This window comes from Nicotiana attenuata, chromosome 6 (genome assembly GCF_001879085.1).
Source record: "Nicotiana attenuata strain UT chromosome 6, NIATTr2, whole genome shotgun sequence".
Classification (NCBI taxonomy): domain Eukaryota; kingdom Viridiplantae; phylum Streptophyta; class Magnoliopsida; order Solanales; family Solanaceae; genus Nicotiana; species Nicotiana attenuata.
In genome coordinates, this window is record NC_031994.1 from 38236570 (window position 1) to 38258306 (window position 21737).

General features: G+C 37.7%; 1 protein-coding gene across 1 annotated transcript in view; it reads left to right on the forward strand.

Annotated features, from left to right (window-relative positions):
- The window catches only part of LOC109226853 (sodium/hydrogen exchanger 8), a 33326-nt gene extending 12969 nt beyond the window's left edge, over positions 1-20357 (forward strand). The window contains exons 8-23 of the mRNA XM_019391743.1: positions 2943-2995; positions 3074-3139; positions 3804-3848; positions 5780-5835; positions 7094-7278; positions 7387-7434; positions 7548-7655; positions 9287-9518; positions 12566-12868; positions 14923-15020; positions 15308-15439; positions 15534-15752; positions 15833-16039; positions 17368-17635; positions 17960-18264; positions 19660-20357. Of these exons, the coding sequence (XP_019247288.1) occupies positions 2943-2995; positions 3074-3139; positions 3804-3848; positions 5780-5835; positions 7094-7278; positions 7387-7434; positions 7548-7655; positions 9287-9518; positions 12566-12868; positions 14923-15020; positions 15308-15439; positions 15534-15752; positions 15833-16039; positions 17368-17635; positions 17960-18264; positions 19660-19992 (2658 nt within the window). The 3' untranslated portion in view covers positions 19993-20357. The remainder of the gene's footprint in view (positions 1-2942; positions 2996-3073; positions 3140-3803; positions 3849-5779; positions 5836-7093; positions 7279-7386; positions 7435-7547; positions 7656-9286; positions 9519-12565; positions 12869-14922; positions 15021-15307; positions 15440-15533; positions 15753-15832; positions 16040-17367; positions 17636-17959; positions 18265-19659) is intronic.

The following is a 21737-nucleotide window of genomic DNA, read 5'->3' on the forward strand; positions in this document are numbered from 1 at the left end:
TGTAACAACCCTTGGATCGCTGACAATTGAACTCGAAAGGGGTTTGTTGTAAAGCTTGCCTTAGAGAATCCCACATTGGAATGGGAGGGAAAAGTTAGGGGCCATAAAATGGCGAGTTTATGATTTTAATTGTCGAGGCGCTTTTTGGATTAAAGCCTAAGGGGACAAAAAAGCCCTGACGCCTCAAAGGTTGCATCAGAGTGGATCGAACTTACTGGAAAATTACGCAAAGAAGAAACCATCTGACCATTCAAATCACCAGCTCCTATTATTTTAGCACCAGATCTTAGATAAAAGGCCGAAATTGCTGAAAATAAAACAAGAAACTGAATCAAACTTGTTGGGAACTTACCCTAAAAAGGCTGTTGCAAAAGTTGCTAAAAGATTTGCATTTGAAAAATAGTTGTTGGGAGTCGCTTCTGAAATAAATTGATTTCCAGCTACTAGAAAATGATCGCTAGAGCATTTACTGGATGAATTGCCTGAATACTAGCTAGGAAAGAGGCATGCTGCTGCAACGATCACCACAAAGAGACGTCTCGCAGGAAAGGTCAGCAGAAAGAGATGGAGTGTTTTCAGGAAAGTTCATTGAAAAAATGTGGGACGCTGCTAAAACGGTCTCCTGAAATAGGCACGGTGCCACCAAAATGTTCACTCAAAGTTGACTCTATACCGTCGATAAGGTCACCAGAAATTAGTATGTGCAGTTGGAACAATAGTTATTTAGATCTTAATGAAGTTCTTAGAGGTTCTGATACCATGTGAGGATATAATGAGGAAGATATATTGGTGACTTGATGATAATGAAGTACAGAACATATTTATATATATTGTTGCATAATCCAAATCTTGTGTTTAACTTATGAGGCACACTAGTAAAAGCAATACAACAACTATGCCTCAATCCCAAGCTAGTTGGGGTAGGTTGTATGATTTCTTCAATATAAAAAGTGCTCTGTTGGGTCCACTAGTGTAAATAACACGACTAACCAAATTAACTATGTATTTGTAAAGAAATAAAAGAGAAGAGAAAGTGAATACTTCAAAATAACTTGATTACAACAAATTAAAGGTAGTAAAACATGTCAAACACTTAATAGTTGTCCCGTGTAGGACAATACCCACATGTATGACTTAACTCTTCCAATAATCTGCTATGATATTTTAAAACTAACTGTTTAATATTCTAAAACGCTCTCTCAAAATTAACCCGGTGAAACCAACTTGAATTTCTTTTAATTTGAAAACATTGAAAGCAATAAAAAAATAGATTGTTGTTCCAAAAGTCATTGCAAAAACTTTGATCACTAGAATCTTGTTGGGAAAGTTTGAGTTGGATCTTGCTGGAAAGTAGATTCTAGAGCAATGTCCAGAGATAATAATGTTGCCAAAACAATTACCAAACAGAGGAGAAGTGCCATATGAACAGATACTTGAAAGAGAAGAGGTGTTGCAAGAAAAGCTGTGTTGCTTGCTGGTAGTTGGAGAACGAAGTTGTGCCGGTTGTCGAAGAGAGTAGGATGCAGGTTGCCAGAGAGAGGAGGGCCTTGGTCTCTAGAGAGAGGAAGGGCGCTGATCAGAGGAGAAAGGAGCGTTCCTAGTCACCAAAAATGCGGAGTGGCATTGATCGCTGGAAAAAGGGAGTGGCTTTGATTGCTAGAAAAGAGGAGGTTCACTAGTCGCTGGGAAGAGTGACATTGGTCGCCCAAAAAGAGAGAAAACAAAGGAACATTGATCGGGCAGTCAGGGTAAATCCTCCCATCGATATGGGAAGCTATTTGAGTCTCTACCAAAATCATAAAGATATCGATTCAATTTAAAGAAATAAAAGAGAGAAAAGAGAAATTGATTACTTGAATAGAACTTGTTTACAAGACACACCTTGTTAATAGTTTTAGACAAAATACACATCTAGTGATATTCCAATTTTGGAAAATATCCAACTTTGGACTTAACACTTCAATACTCTAACTCTAATATTCTCACACTAACCCGTTAATATCCTACAGTCTTAAGTATAACTATCTATATTAGACAAGGTCTCTTAGGTGCATGGCTATTGGCTAATATTTCTTGATATATTCTCTTATGTTCTAGGGAAGAAAAGTTAGAAACATGAGATATCTCTTGGAAACAATATCCTAGAAATGTCTATTAACTTCGTAGCATCTGCCACAAGATTTGTGAAGTTCAGAATTCTGAAGGAAATAGGGAAGGAAAAATGTATAAGTCAAAAGTATTGGAAAATTTTAGAAAAAATAACCGAAGTTATTTTCCAAGCAATGGTGTCACCTGAAAATGTTTCCAGGGTGATAATTCTTGGCACAAGGAAATTATTCTATCCTTTTTCTGAAGTTATTGAATATTAGAAGAAAAATGAAAGGTCAAATAAATTTGAGTTTGAAACTTGTGAAAGTTGCATAAAATAGTACTATTATAATCAGAATGGTGCTAAACATTTTTAGGATATTTCAAAATGGAAAGCGTGTCACATAAGTTGGAAGGGATAGAGTACTTCATAGCCTGAAGCTCTTTGATCAGTTTGATGTGAATTAATAACTGTGATTTTTGATCTTTTAATCCATGCCATTTTTATAATCATCTCTATTACCCCTACCTATGTATTTGTTGTTGGCTTTGTCCTTCATGTGGATTTACAAGTCTACTGCCACTCTTTTCATTTTCCCTTAGCCCATATGCTATTTGTACATCATTGCCCCTTTACAATTTTTAAATTAAGAAAATGACCTTTTTAGATCTCTTATATGTAAAAGACAGATCTCTTACGTGTAAAAATAAATCTCCCATGTGTAGAAAAAGAGGTTGGTTCATAAAACTAAAAACAAGTTTGTAAAGAGTCACAAAACCAATTGACCCGTGGCTACTTCAAGTTCACATATTTTTCCATGTGACAAAGGCCAATCACAGCTTCCATGAAACAGGCACAACAAGGGGCTGATACCTCTGGTGTATTGACTGTGATGACTCTGGGGATGTAAGTGTTAAAATTGATCTTTAGATATTCTTTCTACAGCTGGAAAACACCTTATTTTGATATGACATGCATTGACAGGTTCTACTCAGCTGTAGCTAAAACTGCTTTCAAGGGTGAGAGCCAACAAAGTTTGCATCACTTTTGGTAAATTTTACTTACCCTCTTACAGACATTGAAATTGAACAACTGACAAGAAGACTTGCTTCTGGCACTAGACCTTGTATAGTACTTCCCTTCCAAAGACAAAAAGCAATAATTTTATAAAAAGCTACAGACTCTGACATAACAACTGTAGTATCTACTAATTCTATTTCATGTCATCTTGTTTTGAGTTGCAGAAGGGGAGCCTTGGCATAACTGGTAAAGTTGCTGCCATGTGACCAGGAGGTCACGGGTTCAAGCCGTGGAAACAACCTTTTGCAGAAATGCAGGGTAAGGCTGCGTACAATAGACCCTTGTGGTCCGGCCCTTCCCTGGACCCTGCGCATAGCGGGAGCTTAGTGCACCGGGCTGCCCTTTTTTTGTTTTGAGTTTCACAGTTTACTGCTCCAGAAAAATTTGTGCAAAATCTACTAATATCTAATTTGAAATCAGGTAACATCATCTACAAGCGTTGCATTATATATTTGAGTATAAGATTTATGTCTTACCTTCTGATATCACTACCCACACGATTGAACATCTGTAAGATGATAGCATGTCATGTTTTTCATTTATATGTGTATGCAACAGGTCTCAAATGTATAATATGCTGCTTAGAACAACTTTAGATTTTGTTTTTTTAATATAAATCTTACCTTTGTTTCAGGGAAATGGTTGCCTATATTGCAAATACATTGATTTTTATCTTAAGGTAAGTATGTATTTCAGCTTTCTTATCAATTCTGTTGCTTAAGTCATTTTTAACAGTAGTGGTTAGCATTACTACTCTCGGAAGAGGTTTTTAGACGGCTATGCTGCTTAAAAGAATTAGGTTGCCAGCCTTAAATGTTTTTTCATTCTAAATCCTATAAAAGCAATAGGCCAATTTACTATTAGCTAATCTAGTAAACTTGTTGAAAGAGTAATATTAAGAAAACCCCTTATTTGGGATAATGAGCAACTTTAGCATTATTAATTCTAATCTAGCATCAATGTGCACCAACAGGCAAGTCCCTGACAAACTGGTTATAAGGGATTTTTCAGGAAAGGTGGTGTGTTTGGGGTCATTGAAACCAAAACGGCAGAAATGGACTTGCTGCTGCTAACTTTGGATAGGAACCTGTAACACGGGCTAAAGAGAACTTGAAAGGCATGGAGGTGGGCTTCTTTGTCTACCATGCTGAATTCTGATGTGGAGAATTCTGTTTTTTGAAGAGCCTTACCTACATCAGAGTTACTTAATAATACTTTTAGAATGATTATTTTTGGAGGAACGGTTGATATGTTAATCATCTATTCAGATGTGCATGGCTGGAGTGTTGGTTGTACTTTGATAATTCATTACAAGCCCAACAACAAAGTAGCCTCTCAATAATACCCTCTTATTGGAAATAAATTGGGGGAACAAGCAAGTTTAAGTAGTTGGAAAAACTTGTTGACAATAGAATCAGATACAACATTTTTAGCAACCAAACAAATATGATTTATGAGTGTTTATAAGGCTCCCTTTCGGACTGCCTTCAAGAGTGTGGGAGGTTGGATCCGTGTGGTGGCTCTGAGTGCAAGTTGTCTATTTTGAAGAAACAATACTTCCCTAAAGCCTGCATGTTAACTCTTTCTAAGTCCTTATTAGGAAATCACATAACTTGCTTTATGTCATTCTTTTCTGATGCATGTTTTTGTGTCCCTTCAACACATTTTCTTTTCGGAAGGTTGCAGTAAAGTTCGTAAGGACCACTTGACGATGTGGTAGATCGTGTTTTCCCTGATAAGAAATAGTGGTCAGCACATAAGGGAAATGCAGATACCACATCAAGCCTTATTAGGAAAAAAGATGTGGAGATTAAGCAGAGGATAAGACTCAGAAATGGGTTGATTGCATGGAATTACAGAGTGGATGGGGGTAGCTGGAGTTCTAAACAAGTTAGCTAGAGAAATGAAGAATGGAGTCCAAATGGGATGTGTGATGCTTTCGCCATATTTATTTCTTCTAAAGTGGGAAAGGTTTTAGATATGATGAATGTAAGGAGGGCCTCAATGAACAGAAAGGATGATTATGCTACTAATTTTCACTTTATAACAGAAACCAAAATCTGAAGAACTGGAAATCAAAATCATCCTTGCACTAATCTCTTTATATGTTGGATGTGAGCCAAGAAGCTATGGATATCATCCTTGAATATCGTTTCGGTGCAGTTTGATAGAAAGAAATAGGATGGCCTTTCAGTATGAGCAGGTGTCAGTGCTTAAGTCCTTTCTTTTGCATACTTAAATTGCCTTAGGTTAGGGAACACCATGTGACCATGGATGAGCTGAGCTTGCCAGATGGGTGGTTTCTACGTTTATGGCTGTTCTTTTTGTTAGTCAGTTTGTGGTGGCACTCTTTTTGCTAGTGCACTAGGGAGGCGCTCCTTTAGTGCCACTGTTTTGGGACTTCCCATCCTTAACCATCAGCAAATTAAAAGTACTGTTGAGAATTATGTTTTTGGTGGAAGTTATTTTGATGTTTTCTTTAGGTGCTTGTGTACATCAACAGTGCAGTTGGCTATATTATTTATCTGAGTGGAACTGATTCTTGTTCTTATCAACCTATCCCATGAAAACGAAAACCTAGTCGCTGATTTTGGTTATCTTTTTCTGCAGTGGAGTTGTCATAGCTGAAGGAATTCTCCATGGTGACAATATTTTCAAAACCCATGGTACTACTGCTAAAATGACATTTGACTTATGAAGACAAAAGTAACATTTATCTTACTGTAACCAATCCGATTTACGTATTTTCTTGTGTCATGTTTATTATCCATTTATTTTCTGTACGTTTTGCCTGCAATCGTTGTTTACAAAATGAATTTGGAACTAATGGGCTTCAACAGATCTCAGATACTTGAGATATCTTCCAACTAAGAGTCAACTGACATTAAATCAGTGAAAGAGCCGGCCATGGTATTTGTTACAACATATGCATATAACATATACAAGATAATAAGCTTTTTGGAGTAAGAGTCATTGAGGTCTTTAATTTAATGACCCGCATTTTATGTTTAAAAGTGAGAACTGTTGGATGTCTGTAATTTAAATGATAACATGTTGACTTTAATAGTTAGTGCATTGTCCCAATGATACCAAAACCATGAAGTAAAAGGTGTGTCAGCGGCAAGATGTTAAGCGGAGGAGATTCTTTTCTGCGTTCTCTCAAAGTTGTCAGCTTAAAGGGTGGACATTGTATAACTGACATAATGTCTTTAAAAGTTAATTGAGAGGAATATAAATAACTTCCTTCTTCATCTCTTTTATTGAATATGACTAATCAGTATTTGGTGTTTTATTACTCTCAATATCTGAATGCTAAAAACGATCTTCCAGATAAGACAAGTAGAATAGTGTAAGATACACGTTAAAGTTAAAACAACCTTCTAGTCTATCTGAAGGTAAAGAATACAAAAAGCAAGCAATTGTTTAAGAGGTTAGCACCATCCATCATTAATGTCATGCTTGTTCTATATTTTGGAGAAACACGAAACTTTTTACGCTCTTGCTATGATTAAACCATCCTCTTCCGATAATTCTGAACTCCTTGGAGGTTGTTGGTGCTCTTCAGTTGGTGGTTTTCTCTGTGCGTAAGCAACTCTTCAATGTGACCTGTGCTCAATGTTGAGGATGACGTGGACTTGCCAGAAAACAAAATGTGCCTTGATTGGGAATATTTTCTTAGTTTGTGCATTTTCTCTTTTGGCTTCTCTGTTTACGCAAGTATTATGATTGTTCTCCCTCCCTCCCTCCCTCCCTCCTTCCCTCTCTCTCTCTCTCTCTCTCTCTCTCTCTCTCTCTCTATGTATGTATGTATGTGGGCCAAGTTTCTGTCCTATTTCGTTTGATGCAGTCTTTACACTAAATTTAAAGTTCTGTTCAAGTTGAACTACATCTTTTTTGTTTTGCTTTGCCTTTACTGTGTTTCAGATTATTCGTGGGGTTACCTCATCCTTCTTTATGTGCTTATCCTTGTCTCGCGGGCCGTTGTAGTTGGTGTGTTGTATCCATTTTTACGATACTTTGGCTATGGTTTGGACTTGAAAGAAGCTTGCATTCTTGTCTGGGGTGGCCTTCGAGGTGCCGTAGCATTGTCTCTTTCATTGTCGGTCAAGGTAAGCTATGTCAGATTCTTCTCTCCGTGCCTTCTCATTCCTTAATTTCTGCAAAAATCTCTTACCTAATCTCTTTGTTAATAATTATGCCTTCTTGGCTGTTTTCAGCGCGTCAGTGATGGCTCTCAATACATCAGTTCTGATACTGGAACTCTGGTAAGTAGAGAAAGGAATTGAATTAATAAGAAATCCATCAAAATGGAAGTATGCTATATTTCATTATAATTTAGCTATATTATTCTAGTCATAGAGGCCTCCCTCTCTTGCAGTTCGTTTTCTTCACTGGTGGGGTTGTATTTTTGACGCTCATCATCAACGGCTCAACCACGCAGTTCGTCTTACATTTTCTGGGAATGGATAAGCTATCGACAGCAAAGGTAGAGTTGTTTTTGACTCGGTAGTATTTTGTTCTTGTTGGAGCCTAAGAGGTGGAAATGGGTTTTTCCCAGTGGGTTAGCCAAATTGTTTTTACTAAAATGACTTTGGTGGAAGAAACTTTTGATGGGTCTCAATTTTTGATCCAATAACACCCTATATCCAGATGGGTTTGATTATGTGAACCAATTTTCCATCTAAAACTCATTTTCTAAGATGCAAAGCAAACTTTTACTCTTGTAACATTAGTGCCATAAGTTCCTTTTTCGTTTTCTCTTTCTGTTTTCATCTCCTCTAATAAATTGAATGGGTTTCCATTTCCTCTTTTGGAGAGTGATTAAAAGTTACTACTCGTAGGAAAGAAGGGTTTCATTAGTTTCGTAATTCTGGGACAAATTCGATTACATATTTATTCTAAAACCAGCTGGTTTATTATTTCAGTTGCCACAGCTTAGATACGGGAAACAAAAAAAAGTTCATAATCAGAATAAAGAACATGAGCTAAGGGCTAAACGAAACCAAATTAAAATTTATGGCGTTTGAATCTTAATTGTTTATGCAGCTCATAATCAGATTGGGTGGTGTACAAGAAAATGAAAACATTTTCATGTTGTATAGTAACATCTTTTTCTAGTTTCGTTCTTCATTTTGGTTACTAGATGGATTTTCCTTCCTTCATTTGAGTCAATTAGTATTTCTGGTGTGGGAGTAGTTAGAAATCAAATGAAACAGGACTCCTGAGGTTGGTAGACAAAATAGGAGACAGAAGCAGAAAGGAAAGAAAATTTGGCAAAAGATAAAGCTCTAAGCAAATGATGTTAGAACATTTGACATGGCTTGCTTATATTATAGGTGAAATTGTAAGAAGGTTTTGATTTCTTTAATGGGTGTTAATGGAGTAAATGCTTGGTTTAGGTACACCATATTAGATCCAACCCATATACCAACCACATAAAATGGGTGACAAATGGGATGAGTAACTATTCACCTAACCCCATTTATGCTTGCTCATTTATAATCAGTTCACATGTTTGCTGCCTATATTCTTTCTTTATGTGGTTTGTCATTGGTTGCTCTCAGGTTTATCAGCCTCTCAGAAATTCAAGTTGGCCCTTCATAGCATAATATTTCTTTTATGGAACAACTGCTTTTCTCTAACAGACCAACAGAAACACTACATGATATTGAAATTAAGCAAAATGTGAGAAAAAGGATATTACCTTACATCCTTATCACAAAAAAAAAGGGATATTACCTTGAATTCAACACTGTTCAAAGACCAAATTCAATGACGGCGAGATGAGTAAAGATGGTTGAGTGAAGGAATCCAAAAGAGATGGAAGACCTTTCCCTCTCTGTCAGTTGTGTTCCCGGAAAAAGAAGTGTCATGATAAGGAAATTTATATGTTTGGAAAAGTAGCAGAGGTATTATGAATAAAAGAGAGATGGTATCACAAGGATAATTAAAGACGGTAGTTTAACTGGTCATGACTTTTTAAACTAAAACTCATACCTTCTTGTTGAAATGATGGATGCTGAGGTAAGCAAGCAAAGTCATGTTGTTTGCAGCTTTATATTTTTTAATTCTTCATCTATAGATTTTTTTTCGTCACTTAGTTTTATCTTGTTGCAGAAGCGCATATTGAACTACACAAAACATGAGATGTTGAATAAAGCTCTGGAAGCATTTGGTGATCTTGGAGATGATGAGGAACTAGGACCTGCTGACTGGCCAACTGTTAAAAGATATATTACTAGCCTTAATGATGTGGTGGGCGAACCAGTCCATCCTCATACTTCAACTGAAAATGATGATAATCTAGACCATATGAATTTAAAAGATATTCGGATCCGCCTGCTAAATGGTGAGAACATTACACTCTCAGTTCTGGGGAAAAGTATATTTTGTTTGTGATCTATAACTTTTTGTGCCCAGCTACAAAATATATGGACAAGTTTTTTGGATCATTTCCCCGAAAATTTGTGCACTTTGCAGTCTTGTGACCACTAACACGTCAAATCATGTCCCATCAGTACAATGTATATGAAGTAGAGCGTCTATCAGAAGGTGACTCTATGCAATGTGCATCTGTATAGTAGAAAATCTACTTGTACTTTATCCTCGTAGAGTTTTGCCTTCTTATGATTAGACATTAAAATTTGGATTTTGGATTCAAAAGACTATCACACAGATAATTCAGAGAATGACCTAGAATACTCACCAAAAAAGCAAATATCAGGTCGAGAAGATAGTTCCAACCTTTCCCACCTTTGTTTTCTCGTAGGGGAACAGTATTTTCTACTCCTGCGCAATGATTGTACACAGAGAACACATTTATTCGTTTATGTAGGTTTATTGCTTTTTTTGCTTGGACAAAGCACATAAAATATTTGATTGAAGAGTATCATTGAGGGAAGTAAGAGAAAGGAAGAAGAGGTTGACAGAATCGGCGAGCTCTGCTTTAGTAGCAAGTGGAAGTAAGTGAAAGGAAGAAGAGATAGAGAATGCTTGGAGATAAACATTTGTGTCTGACTTCTTTTGTATGCTACTATGTCACGACCCAAATCTCACATGTCGTGATGACGCCTATCACAATACTAGGCAAGCCGACAATCACAATAAACCACGCATCTTTAAATTTGGAAACATAGTAAAACAAGCTCAAGAGTAAAAATCTCATAAATACTGCTAAGAAAATACCACGACTCAATACGATATCCCCAAAGTCCGGGTGTCACTGAGTACATGAGCATCTAACTGACAACATAATCTAACTGCTAAATACTGTCTAGAAAGATAGAACAGTACAAATAACTGAAAGGAAGGAGAGTCAAGGTCTGCGGACGCCGAGACAGCTACCTTAAAAGTCTCCGATAGATAAAGCTCCAAAGCTAGCAACCGTCGTGCTCAGAAGTACCTCGATCTGCACACGAAGTGCAGAGTGTAGTATGAGTACAACCGACCCAATATACTCAATAAGTAACAAGACTAACCTTGGGCTGAAAGCACTGACGAGCTCAACCAATACAGTCCAAATACAAATTTTTAAACAATACAGATAGGACGGCAAATATGACAATAATATCTTAGAGAAACTCATAATCTATTGGTACACAGTACAGGAATGTAGACATGCTATCAGGTTTAACAGTTAAGCTCAATATATGTAAAAATGCCAAGTATGACTAATATGAGGAATGTTACATCTCTATATCTACATGTCAATGTGCATGTCACATGTGATGCATCACAATGAAAACCTCACGTACTCACACTCTCAGATTACTCAATCTGACTGTCTCAATTCTCGCTCATCACGCTCAGTTACTCAGCACTGTACGGTACCTGCGGTCACTGCTGGTATGTTAGGCTCCGGAGGGGCGGATCCTGCCCAAGCGCTAATATAAAGCCAATCTGGCCTGCCGCGTCGTGCAGCCCGATCCCATAATAAATAAGCCTAAAAGGCCTGCTGCAGCGTGCAGCCTGATCCATATAATAATAATATATATAAAGCCATAAGGCCTGCTGCGGCGTGCAGCCCGATCCACAAATGTCACTCACAACACGGCTCTCAGGCCCCAACTCAGTCATCAATCTCTCCAATCTCTCGGGCTCACAAATCTCATGCCAATCAGCCCAAACAATGATATATGATACAACAATAAATAGTAACGGAGACTTAGATATGATATGCAAATGATGGATGTGACTGAGTACAAAATTTCCATCTAAGCAAATAATTCAACAACAGAAATGACCCCAGTGGGTCTCAACCGGATAAGCATATAGCCTAACATGATTTCTAATGTGGATTGCAGCTCAATTACTCTAACACATAGGGATCACATGAATAGCAACTAGGTTTGATGACTACACTGTACCACAGAATCGACCGGGTCACAATTAACACAGTGTACGCCCACACGCCAGTCACCTAGCATACGCGTTCGCAGGTTCATGGAATGCCAAAGCTACGTGATCGCAGACCTCTTCTCGCGATCGCATAGAACAATCCTCCACCTGTTGGCTGTTGCCAAACAACTCTTCGCAATCGCGGTCTCCCACTCGCGATCGCGTATAAGGAAACCCGCAGCAGAAAATATCAGCAGTCTTCAAAGTTCCAAAATGCGCTGAACATGATCCGAATCACACCCGAGGCCCGCAGGACCTCAACCAAACATACCAACAAGTCCTAAACATCATACGAACTCGCGTCAAATCACATGAAACAACACTAAAACCACGAATCGCGCATCGATTCAAGCCTAATGAACTTATGAACTTCTAACTTTCAAAACTAATGCCGAAACATACCAAACCAACTTCAATTAACCCCAATTTTTGCACACAAGTCATAATTGACACAACAGACCTATTCCAACTTCCGGAATCAAAATCCGAGCCCGGTAACCACAAAGTCAACTCTCGGTCAAACTTCTCAACTCTCAAAACTTATATTTTTCCAATTTTCGCCAATTCAAGCCAAAATCATCTATGGACCTCCAAATCAATATCCTGACACGCTTCTAAGTCCAAAATCACCTTACGGAGCTATCTGAACCATCAAAACTCCATTCCGGAGCCATTTACTCAATAGTCAACATCCGGTCAACTCTTTCAACTTAGACTTCCAACCTTGGGACTAAGTGTCCCAATTCACTCCGAAACATCCCCGGAACCGAACCGACCACCCCAGCAAGTTACATAACAACATATGAGCATAGAATAAGCAATAAATGGGGGAACGGGGCTGTAATATTCAATACGACCGGCCGGGTCGTTACATACTATATACCATATATGTCTAAGTCAAATTATTTAACAGTAAAGAATACACAAAGGCAATTTATGTTTTCTGATCTCAATTATGCATATCCAAATTTGATTGCTAAAGAGAAGTTATGTTTCCAGGTGTTCAAGCAGCATACTGGGAAATGCTCAATGAGGGCAGGATCCCACAAACTATAGCAAATCTTCTAATGCAATCTGTGGAAGAAGCAATTGACCGAGTATCTCATGAGCCCCTGTGTGATTGGAAGGGTTTAAGATCTTATGTTAACATCCCAAATTATTACAAGTTTCTTCAGACAAGTGTTGTCCCCCGAAAGCTTGTGACATATTTCAGTGTTGAGAGATTAGAGTCTGCATGCTATATCTGTGCTGGATTTCTCCGGGCCCATAGAATTGCAAGACTGCAACTAAATGAATTCATCGGTAAGTAACTATTAAAGATTTCTATATACTACATCTTATTATCACATTTCTTTTCAGTGTTATGATGCTTTTTTATTATGTCTAGCTTTCTCTACTCATCTTTAGTTGGACAATTTCTTTCTGCCAGAGCTATCAATATGGGCTGGCCAACCAAGTTTAGCCCAACCCACGCGGGCCTTGGCATTTGACGGGCTGGGCTGGGCTAGCCCACCATTTCAATGGGCTAAAGAATAGCCAGCCCAGCCCAGTTCTACAAGGGCCACGGGCCCCCATGGGCCCGCCCACAGCTTTCTAAAAATATTTTTAAAATTGAGATTCTAAGCTAGAAATGCATAAAAATAAATATTTAAAGTCAAAAACATTTTGCCGGAGGACCTTCAAAATCGACTCTATGGAGGAATAGTTAACTGTTTCAAATTTTGCTTCAGGTCAACGGTGCTATAGGCCGAGTATTACAGTTTTCTTATATATATATTTTGTTGTTGTTGTCGTTATTTTCATCATAATTCCGTTTAAAGGCTTGGGAAAGTGGAAAAGAACCGTAACTCCAAGGTTTGCCTTGAGTTTTACGGCGGCTTTTTTGCTTTTATGTTTAATCGATGAAAACTACTGGTTAGGTCTTTTGTATGAGATATCTCAATTTTTCACTTTGCTCTCTAAATAATAATCCGAGAATTATTATGACTAGTGGTGGTAAAATGGATAAAAGAAAACAGTTATCCACCCATATTATCCATTAGAAAATGGTTTGGATAATGAACTTTTTAAAAACGGGTCAAATACGGATAAGAACCATATTATCCATTTAGAAAATGGGTAACTAATGGATAACTATTGGGTTTAACTTTTATATTTGTAAAGCCTCAAATTGGGGGTTCCTCAAGTTTGGGAGACTAGGAATTCTCCCAAAAATGATCATATTCAATAAGCCATGGATAATATGGAATCTCCGGTTATCCCATATTTTATCGGTTATTAAATATGGGTCGGGTTGGATAATTTATCCATTTTTACGTTACCCGTTTTTGACCCGCTCATATCCGATCCGACCTGCCCGTTTGCCACCGCTAATTGTGACTACCCACAATTATGTTGAAGTTGAACTATTGCATTTAAGTAACATATGCTTCTATGGTTTTAAGGTGAGTTATGGTCTATTAGGCATTATTTTGATGAAGATAATACTAAGAAATGTTGAAAACTATAGATATTTGGCAAGAGTGGAATGAAAAGGGTTCCAAAGTCAGGTGGCATCCTTAAGTTTGTCTTTTTATGCTACCGGTACTAATTAGTGATAATGGTTGCATATTAGGTCAAAAAGATTTCACATAAGGAGAAATATCCATTGTTACATTATTTTCTCCTCGTATCCTCTTCCTGAATCTAGTGGGATTTCACTGGGTCGTTGTTGTTGTTGTTGTTGTTGTTGTATCCTCTTCCCGAAGAAAGGGAACAAAGGAAAAAGATTTTTCCAAGAGAAAGAAACTACAAAAAAGAAAAAGGGAATGTTCTCAGTTTTAAAAGTCACAATTAAGGAGGTAGGTTATTGAAGACTGATTCCCCACGAAGCATAATGCCATTTTAAACAAGATCTCATAAAACCACAAGCATAAGTTGTAAACCATAACTCTTTCTGAAAGATTCTCTAGCTCTTTCTTAGCAACAGTACCTCTCAAAAAGCGGTAAGTGTGAATTTCCGAAAGATCTTTGTTTTGTTACGATTAGAAGTATTTGGTCAAGTCCCTGATCAATATCTTTTACTAGCAATCAGTGAATTTAATTCATTTGGTAGATGAAGGAACATGGAACACCAAACACAAGTACAGCAGCTGGGTCGACCTAGCTGCTTAATCTTTCTTGGCGCGTACTAACGAAAGCGTTAACTTTAGCATCAGTTTTGTGGCTTTATAATTTTATATCTTTTTATGGGGAAGCTTTCTGAGCAGTGGAATCCTCCCAAAAGAGGAAAAAAGAAAAAGAAAAAGAAAAAGAAAAAGAAAAGGAATGATATGTATTGGAGTTACAGTTTCTTATGCAAGCAATTATCACTTCAGGTGAGAGTGAAATTGCTTCCCTTGTGATCAAGGAAAGCGAGGAAGAAGGAGAGGATGCACGGAAGTTTCTAGAAGAAGTCCGTGTCACATTTCCTCAGGTATACAAAGACATATCTCTCTCGATGAGCTCAATATTTCCTGTTAGATTCAAACATGTTGAATAAAAATACTACAGGGTGCATATCTGATAGTTCAAGAAATTTTATGCTACCTGCATTCTTTTGCCAGATTACTCCATGCTTGAGTCATGGTCATACACTTAATTTTGAAACCCAAGAATACAGTTGTCTGGTTTCTGCGACATATAAGTCAAATTTAGCCTGTTGACAATGTCCAGTCTACTTCTTGAGTAATTTACCTGTTCTAAAAGAAAGTATGTATTCAGGTTCTCCGAGTTGTGAAAACCAGACAAGTCACATATGCGGTGTTGAATCACTTGATTGATTATGTCCATAATCTTGAGAAGATCGGTATATTGGAGGAAAAAGAGATGGCACATCTTCACGATGCTGTTCAGGTGAGCATCTTCTTCTCATCCTCTAGTCCTGTTTCATTGCTTTCGTGTTACATCTGATTTCATACTTGATATTTGTATATACATTTTTTTGCAGACTGATTTGAAAAGGCTTGTAAGAAATCCACCTCTGGTCAAAATTCCAAAAATTCGCGATTTGATTAGTACTAATCCTCTGTTGGGAGCCCTTCCTCCCACAGTGCGTGAGAGACTAATTGGTTCAACCAAAGAGATAATGAAGTTACGTGGTGCGACCCTCTATGGAGAGGGATCAAAGCCAACTGGAGTTTGGCTTATATCTAATGGAGTAGTGAAGGTAATTAGTAGTGTAACCGTTGTTAGAATAATACTTTTTAGCCAGAAACATTTCTAAAAATATGATGTCCTGTTTGATAGTGGTCAAGTAAGAGTGCAAGGAATAAGCATCTATTGCATCCAACTTTCTCACATGGGAGTACACTAGGTTTATATGAAGTGCTTGTGGGAAAGCCTTACATCTGTGACATTGTCACGGACTCGGTGGTTCTCTGCTTTTCTGTTGATAGTGAGAAGATACTTACTGCTCTCAGATCTGATCCCGCTATAGAAGATTTCTTTTGGCAGGTATTTTGAATGATCATCATTTTTAACCATTTTAGCTTCCATAAATATGTGTATGCTTAACTCATCTTTCTCTTGTCATTATTAGTATGGTGGAAAAATAACACTTGGGCTCTCCAACTAGTGAAAGAATATACTGAGTAAAGAAAAGAGAAAGTAGAGACTTTTTGGTTCCTAACATTAACATTCTTTACATACTGCATGGTTCTTCCACTATTCTTTTTGCACTGAAGAAAACAAAGAACTCAAACACATCTCAGCAAGCAAAGATTAATTATATTAAGGTCTAGAATTGCTCCAATCGAGTGATTTAAGAAAAGGCTTTTCATCTTCTTTAGACCAGATAAAAATGAATTCTTTTTTTAAAAAAAACTGCACTTTTCTGTGTTGCCCTTTTCCTACGTTTTTTTTTTGCTTACCTATCCGAAGAAAAGGAACTGGTATCACCTTGAATAATTTTCAATGATACTCAAATGCTCTCTTCTTTCTGCTGTTGCATTCTGCCTGAGGATATGCACCCTGATTTTTCAAACACTTCCAAAGAGGTCACCTTTTCTCTGTGAATAAATCCTTAAAGCTCAATAAAGATAGGGTCATTTGATGTCATACAAAGGCAAGTAGTATTTGAAAAGCCATAGGTATCTCTTATGCTACAGACCAATGCGGAAAGACTTACCATATATACAGAACTATAGTTTCTTTCTTGCAGCACATAGTGCCCTGTCAGGAGGTAGAGATTGTCAAGTTTTCATGTTCAATGTACCATGGATCTGGAGAATTTGCGTGTACATTATGAGCTCTATAATATATAGGTTTAAGAAAAAAAAATTGGACAAACTCTGTGTTCTCACTTTCTAGAACCAGAAATACGTAAAACCTACAGAATATTGTATTAAGGCTTTACCATAAGCTAATGGCTTCACCAAGTAAAGATAAAATAGGTAAACCAATGGGATACGATAGTGAGGCTAAAAGATACATTCTGAAATTTCAAAGCCAAAGCTATTGATAACCAAGTGAGATCTCTCTTTACTGGTTTGTATTACTCCCTCCATTACAATTTATGTGGCGGTATTTGACTCGGCATGGTGTTTGGCTTTTGAAACTTGTGGTGTTATGCCTTCCATGATATTTATGTGGCTATAAAACCATGTCATTAAGGATAAAATGAGAAATTTAAAGTTAAATTATTTTCCAATGTAGAAAGATGTCATTCTTTTCGCAACAGACTAATAAGGAAAGAGTGTGCTACATTAAATGGAACATAGGGAGTAACTAGAATTTAGGTCTTTCTGAGCAGTGGATCACACAGGTTATCTCGGTGTCTGCAGGAAAGTGCACTTGTTCTTGCAAAAATCTTGCTTCCTCAAATGTTTGAAAAGACGACAATGCAAGATATGAGAGCTCTGGTTGCAGAAAGGTCAACTATGAGCGTATACATAAGAGGGGAAAGTTTCGAATTGCCTTATCATTCCATTGGTTTTCTGTTGGAGGGATTTGTTAAACCTCATGGTTCACATGATGAGCTTCTTTCAGCCCCTGCACCATTATTGCCTTCCTCTTGGGAACAACAAAGCTTCCACAACACAGAGGCATCAGGTTGCTTCTTACCCCTTTAACTGCACTTCTGCTGTACCCCTCTCTTTGTAATGGGGGAAAACTGATATTTTGGTTATATGTACCTCCATATGGCCTTTGATTAGAAACTTACATGCTTGTTAAAAACAATTTTTTCTCCTTTGATTTTCTTGGTGCTTGGCAATTTTATTCTCTTAAGGTTGGCATGGTTTGCATATATGCACTAGACAATTTTGCTTCGGAAATTGATAGTACTTAGAACTTTGGTTACTTGCACAAATCCTCTGATTCATAGCCTCATCTCAGAGAATTCTAATTAATTTCTATTTTTTGGCTCATTATTAGGTGTCCAGACAGCTAGTTTTTCTCATCAACCTTCTTGTTATCAAGTTGAGACAAGGGCAAGGGTGATTATGTTTGATATTGCGGGATTTCTAACAGGCAGGGGTCTCCAGAGAAGATCGTCTTCGCTATTATCACACTCAATTGATCATCCCTCAAGGTCTTTTAATAGAGAGCACGGTGGTTTAATGAGCTGGCCAGAAAATAGTTACAAGGCTATGCAACATAGACAGGATGTGGAACAGACTGGTCAGCATGAAACCAATATGTCTACCCGGGCAATGCAGCTAAGCATCTATGGTAGCATGGTTAGTAGTAACTTAATTTTTTTAGATATTCTTTGAGTGTGATTTTAAAGACCATTTTGCAACTTAGTCTGTCACCAAACCTCTGTGTCGAAGCAAGGGCCCGTAACAGAGTTTACTTAAATGTTAGGCTTTGGGGAATGGAGCAACTACCCAAAACAGCGTGTCAATTAGGCTAGATTACTATATACTGTTTGATGGAGCATCCCATGTCCTTATACTAATAAGCCTGAGATTGATAAATAATTTGAATAGAGAAACTAGTATAGAAAGGAAAATGAAGATTTGTATGGAAGAGAATATTTTCACTCATATTATGTTTTGTATAATATGCTACAGCATTTATAGGAACAAATATATACACAAAAACAGAACTAATTCCTAAACTTCAGCACCATATTGGGTGTCGATGTGATGCAATAACTTTCACCCACACTAATCCATGATGAAAGAAACCTTGTTTCTCATTCTCAGCTGGCTATGTGATGAAAAACCGTGCCTACCTATTTTAACCACATTCCAGTACCTATATGGCGTTTCCCTAGGAGAGCATATCCTAAAGTTTTTAATGTTGTAGGTATTTATCACAAGTTGATAAGTTCTCTCTGTTGGTCAACTTATTGTACACTCCTATATATCTGGTTTCGAGCCCGAGGATGTGACTGCACATAGAATATGAAGTTCACAGATGCAAAAATGATGTTTGTCTACTTTTAAGTTTCTTAACATACGTAGGATATATACTGGCTCAATTAAAGCAAACTTCTTTGCACAAAGTTTTTCATGAGATTTTTTTAAAATAAACTTTCTTAGGTTTTTTTTGTGCTCTTTCCCAGTAGTCAATATATTAGATGTATTCTGGAGGTCCTGGAGGCACATTGTTCACCTGAGAGCAAGTGATTTTCACACTATGGCGGACTTGAGTCTTTTTAGAACAGTTCTATTCGAACTGTACATTAGTTAGATGGACACGGTATGTCTTCCATGTCCGCAAGGTGTCTAAGTTGGAAAGATATCGTGCCCAAGTTACCCTTACCTGGCACGCTACTTCATCTGCTCTGGTGCTGATCAATCCAATCATGGTTTCTAACTCTGTTAAGTCTAAAGCCCTTAAACATCTACTGATGGATGTACATGGGACTGGCCATTCTGTGTTATTACTATATTCAACTGTGGAGTGGAAGTACACCTGCGGATATTGTTTGTTAAGATTATGATTTCTCCTACTTTCTCACCTCTATCCTGCCCCTTCTCCCCTTCCTGTTCCCTGGGGTTGTAACCACCAATATGGGCTTGAAGAGACGCTTCTTGTTTTGTTCATCTTCGAGTTGTGTTCAGTTGAAATCACCGGTTTTACAATATTGGCCTCTAAGATAACTTGCTCTTTTTGGTTATTAGATAAGCGACACAAGAAGGCGTGCCAGAAGTTTTCCTAGAATTGGTGAAGCTAAAACCTCTCACAGTCAGTCTTATCCAGAAGTTCCATCAAATCGTCCACAAAGACTTGTTTCTGTGAGATCCGAAGGATCTACCACATTGCGAAAGAAGGGTCAAGCACAAGGAGAGAATAAAGATGTCCTTATTCAACTTCCAAGCGAACCGATAGAAGAAAGTCACGCAAGAGAGGACTCGAGTGATGATTCTGGCGCAGAGGATGAGCATCTTATTAGAATTGATTCATCAAGACCGAGCTTTCCTCAATGGATCACGGAGGAAGAAATAACATCATAGGCGTGCTCTACTTTTGTGTACACAATGTTATTTGAGCCTTTCCACAATGTAAGTATCGAAACTACTGAGAGCTTTGTGTTACTGACAGTTGTTATAAGCCGCTCTTGAACAGACTTCCTGAGGCTTTATGTGTCCTTTGTTTCGTGTATTCGTATTATGTTTGAATAGCGTGGTACAGTACCATTTTGTTCTTCAACAGTTCTTATGAATAAGTTTTCTTAGTATGTGCACAAAAAAAGTGCGACTTGTGTCGAGAAAGTTGTAAACTTACCTTTATATTGAGGTCTCAATTTTTGTGTAAGTGCCTTGTTTTCTAGAAGACAAGATAATAGTTTAGCTAGAGGAAGTTTTCTCTTTTCATTTTAGAATGATGTAGCTGCATGGCTTATTAGTTTTTCTATATCTAAATTCTTATTTCCAAAAAAAAATAAGGAATTGATATTTACTCTTACTTCTAAAGTTAGATAATTATACTCTCCAATGTTGAACCCTTTCATTCTTTTTGAGTCAAAGAAGTCTTACCCCATTTCAAAAGACTAATGATGTTTGGAATACGAAAGTCAAACTTTTAAAATTTTGTATGAATTTGGACATTATATTGATTTTTTTTTCTTATATAAAATTTATACATTGAGAGAATCTATACAGAATTATTATAAAAGAATCATATATAAAAATATAATATTTTTGTTTAAAAATTGTTCGACTATCTAAAGCTTCACCGTTAGTTTGGAAGTAAAGCAGGTAGGTGAATTTGAGCTTTTGGTTTAATCAAAGACTCATTCGCACCAAAAACAAGCACAAAGGCAGAGAGGACTTTTATTCAGAGACCAAGCAAAATAAAAGTACTGAGAGAAGTCATTTTGGCACTGACTTTTACGCGTCGCTTGAGCTTTCTTTATATACTGACGTCGGTGCTTTGTTAAATTATCCCACCTTTTTTCCCTCTTTCTGTATCTTTTAAACAAAGCCTGATCAAGTTAATTAAACAGTCATCATTACATTAATTACACGGCCATAAATGGCAATTAGCCTCGAATTTTCACGGCCGCAGAAACAGCAACGGCACCACGAATTTTCTGTATACGACGTCGTTCCAAACATTATTCTTCCACTGTTTTCACGGAAAGTGAGTATGTACCCTCCAAAGACATCTCCTCCAATTCAATCCCAACTCACGTAACTGACCCCCTCCACCTATTTGATACCCCTCCCCCATCACCCACCTCCAAAAGACCAGTGACTGTAGTCTCGGATTCTTGTGACGAGTCCGCAGCTGGTAGTGAGCAATACTCCACCTCCCCCACAGCTTGATTATCTGGGGAGAGTGCAGGTCAAGATGAGGGAGGTGAACCTCAGGTTGGGGGGATTGAGAGAACTAGGAAGCCTGAAGTCTGGGAGGATCGGTTTGTCAGTCAAGTGGCCTTTCACAAGTTTAGGGAATGGTGGCCGTTGAGGAAGTTGATACCAGAGAGATGTTTTATTGACACTGATCTTTTACCCCACAACCCGAACGTGCAGAGGGAGTTCAGAACAAGATGGGGCTGGGAGTTCTTCAGGGAGAGGTGCATCGATGCTAACGAGCACATGGTTAGGGAGTTCTACTCCAATGTGGCTCATATAGTCAAGGATACCAAGGTGACCAAAGTTAGAAACAAAACAGTGTTGTTTGATGGGAGATCGTTAAATGAGTATTTGGGGTTCCGTGATGAAGATGAGTCCCTTTATTTGGCAAAGTTGGCAAT